The following is a 3,900-nucleotide window of genomic DNA, read 5'->3' as shown; positions in this document are numbered from 1 at the left end:
TAAATGTTTTGTATTGTGAAACAAATCTAAAGATAAAATAAAATAAAAAAATAAAACAAATAAGTAAAAGGATTCTAATGCCGCTATTCAATTATTTTCTCCAGATTAATTTTAAAAAAACCTGATCATGCATTGATTGCTTCAATATTATTATTGAGTTAACTATTTTATACGAAAGTTATTTTTTTCTTTCAACTTGTTTTCAATGTTTTAAAGACAATAAAATAGTATATTTTATTTCAAGTAAAATACATATTATGACAGTTCTAATAGACTATATGTATAAAATTATGAACAAATAAACAGAAGTCAGTGACACCCAACTGTTTTTCAATCAAAATATTTCTGTCATTCTAACAACATGCCAAATTTTAAGAAATTCTATTAAACAGTTTTAATTCTGCCTGTATGTGTAGATGAAAACTCCCGAAAACGTCCATTATATGTATGTAAATGAAAATATTGCATCTGGTGTTCACTCATAGAAATATATTTCAATCTTACATGTACATGCAAAACAAACAATATATATGGTCAGGAATATGGTCAGGAATATTTAAAATGAATTAATAATACACCAAACTTCCTTTTTTTTGAGAAAAAATTGAGATTTCTATGAGAATTGACAGCAGCCATGTATATAAAACTATATAAACGTCACGATTATCCAATGAAAAGTGACACAGTATTATAAATATTGACATAATTATACAGTAATTGCTAATATATTTTAGTAATAAGTTGTCAAAATTAAACAGAGATTTCTGTCACTGCATAAGTAACAGGGTTGTATGGTTGTGATAAAAAAAAAACGAAAAATTATGTCACATTTAACATACTACAAACACATTCACACATGCATTATCAAATATTTGTACAAACATAAATAATACTATAAAATATGTCTTTCATGATTTGATTGTAAATTAAAGATTTACAAATTTTTGATAAAGATGTGCTGCTTTGAAACCATGATAACTAGTAAATATTGTCCGAGTGGTTTCCTTTTGCTAAACAAATGTACCATGATAATGCTCTTTTGTTATACTATGATATCATAATAATTATACACATTCAGCTCTTGTTTCCAGTATGTTTTGTCATGTGCTTCAGAAGAGAGCTTTTTGCAGTATAAGCATTACCACAGCTTCTACAACTATAGTTCCTCACTCGACCAGTATGTACTTTCATGTGGTTAGTTAGAGTACCTCTCGCATAAAATTCTTTACTGCACACCTCACATCTATACCTCTTCTCTCCTGTATGTATTGCCATGTGATACTGGAGACCAGTTTTTTGAGTGAATGATTTATCACATAGTTGGCATTGGAATTTTTTCTCACCACTGTGTACAAGCATGTGCTTCTTCACATCGTTTACCATATGAAACACTTCACCGCAGATACTGCATGGATGCAGTTTCTCGTTGTAGTGGGTTCCTAGGTGTGATTTCAAAGAATCCTTTCGAGAGCATTCATAGTCACAAAGATTACAACTATAACTTTTCTCACCAGTATGTATTTTCAAATGTCTATATACGCTGCTTCTATCGGCAAACGATTTCTCACAGATTTCACAACTATAATTTTTCTCGCCCGTATGGACATCCATGTGCCTTTTCAGATTGCCTTTCTGAGAAAACACTTGATTGCAAATTTGACATGTAAAACTCTTTTCACCAGTGTGTATGGTCATGTGACTTTTCAGCTTGTATTCTGCTGACAGCAATTTCCCGCAGACGGTGCACTGATACATCATCTCATTACAGAAATGATACATGTACATATAACATTAAATTGATCATCCTCTCCTGTATGTATTTTCAAATGCCTGTTAAATCAGTTTCTTTCGGAAAATAAAATATCACCGATTCACAATTTTTCTCTACCTGGTCTGTCTAATAATATAGTTCATTTTTAAGAGAAGCATGCCTTACATGTATTTTGCAGATGCTGCACCAAGAATAATTAATCTGTCCTCAGTGTATTTTTCATCAATATTTTTTATGTTTTTTTCTTTGTTTTTTTTTTTTGTTTTTATGTTTTTAAAATACTGCTTCTACTATTTTATTATTTTTAGATAATATATCATTAATTTCCTCCGTAAGTAGATTTCCTACATTGTATCTGTTTGCGGGCCTCGTATCTTTTTCTAAGCCTTCTCCTTTATTGCAAACTTGTAAATATTTCTGAAATAGAATAAACTATTGTAACAATATTTTTCAGTGTACATTTTGTATTTGCCAAGCACTGTTTTTTTACAGTGTGGTAAAAAGTTAAACTAGACTTTTTGACTTTACATGACTTTATAAAGAAAACAAGCAATTATCATAGTAATAGTAGTTATCATTGCAAGCAATCCATAAGTCCCCTACCAGTTTACCCAAGCAACATTCTGAAGGGCCATTGGCCATTCACTAATGTTTCAATTTTTCTCTATTTTAAGTAAATTTGTTGAAAGTGATCAAAGGAAACTGTTTTTATGAACAGACAGACAGACAGACTGAAGGGCACTCTTAAGTTAATTTTTTAAACATCCCTGTTACCAAAATCCCTGTTACCAAAATATAACATTTTTAAAAGCAAAATTCTTAAAGAGGAGATATCTCTTGAAATAGAAATACAAGATGCTTTACATGATGTGAGTGATAACAACGAAAAATTAGTAATGAAGCTGTTCATAATGAATGTTTATTTTGAATTTGAAGTAAAAGAAAGTTTAAAGAGAATCAATAAGAAAAATTCAAAGTTTAAGGCGGAGATAATTCTGGAAATATGGATGCTAGATTTATGAACCTTGTGATATTATTATGTGGGAGTTTTAGGTAAATCCTATAAGTAATGAAGTAGCTGGAGTAAAATATACCAATTTCACGAAAGTTCAAGGGGGACATAATTCTGGAAATACTCTTGCTAGAACCTTCTCACAAAGGATTTGAGTGATAATAAGAAACATATATATAAAGTTTGAAGAAGATACATTAGGAAATAAAGAAGTTATTAAAAAAAAAAAAAAACTAGAAATGTGTCCATAGGACACGGTTGCACCCACACGCCACTGTTCTGTCAATCTTATGACTCTAGGTCAAATATTTTTTGGACTTCATGTGCCACAAGGTGAAAACTAAAAATCTTTTACTAAGTAAAGGGCAAGAACTTCACAATTACTGAATAAATCCAAAAGCAAACCCAAAGGTGCATAAGTACACCCTGACCAACATTCTGTAAACTTTCAGGCCTACAAGTCAAATACTTTTTGAGCTATGCATAAACAAGTTGAAAATTGCATATTTATCCTACTGTAAGTCAAGGGCAATAACTCTAACAAAACTGAAAAAAATCCACATGCAAAGTTCCGGGTACATAGCTTCACAGTGATGTTGATCATTATTCCTGTTATTAAGTGATGTTGATCATTATTCCTGTAAAGTTGGTTGATTCAAGGAACAAATAACACAACATAATGAAACGGTTTTTACAAAGTCAAGGGCAATAACTTTATAAAATACTGGATAAATCCACAAGTGAAACACAAGTGGCACAACTACATATGCTGAGCATTGCATTCCCATAAGGTTTCATGGCTCTATGTATGCCGATGTACTATGTACAAGTCTAAATAAAACGTATGTTCTGTTCTGTTCTGTAAAACCCTTTTTGAGTTACATGCGACACAAGTTGAAAATTGCAAAATTTTACTAAGTCAAGGGCAATAACTCTAAAAATACTAAATAAATCCTGACGAAAATACCCAGGTGCACAACTACACATGCTGATCAACATTCCTGTAAAGTTACATGACTCTCATGATGTCAAATCCCTTTTGAGTTACATACGACAAGTTGAAAATTGCAAATTTTTACTAAGTCAAGGGCAGTTACTCTAAAAATCTACTCTACCT

The 3,900-nt window shown here is 31.0% G+C and overlaps 1 protein-coding gene across 1 annotated transcript; it reads right to left on the bottom strand.

Annotated features, from left to right (window-relative positions):
* Positions 1 to 220: 220 nt before the first annotated feature.
* LOC132754747 (gastrula zinc finger protein XlCGF57.1-like) lies at positions 221 to 1,792 on the bottom strand. Its single transcript, XM_060745435.1, has one exon. It carries the CDS (start codon positions 1,783 to 1,785, stop codon positions 1,075 to 1,077), a length of 711 nt encoding a protein of 236 aa, XP_060601418.1. The 5' UTR covers positions 1,786 to 1,792; the 3' UTR covers positions 221 to 1,074.
* Positions 1,793 to 3,900: the final 2,108 nt, after the last annotated feature.

The sequence above is a fragment of the Ruditapes philippinarum genome, unplaced genomic scaffold (genome assembly GCF_026571515.1).
Source record: "Ruditapes philippinarum isolate M1 unplaced genomic scaffold, ASM2657151v2 ctg11844_1_1_1_1, whole genome shotgun sequence".
NCBI lineage: Eukaryota > Metazoa > Mollusca > Bivalvia > Venerida > Veneridae > Ruditapes > Ruditapes philippinarum.
The sequence above is the reverse complement of the archived record's forward strand: the minus strand, read 5'-3'. Positions and strand labels throughout refer to the sequence as shown.

Bases quoted from the DNA above. Each gene is read 5' to 3' on its own strand.
- LOC132754747 (XM_060745435.1), bottom strand. From the start codon at position 1,785: ATGTACATGTATCATTTCTGTAATGAGATGATGTATCAGTGCACCGTC.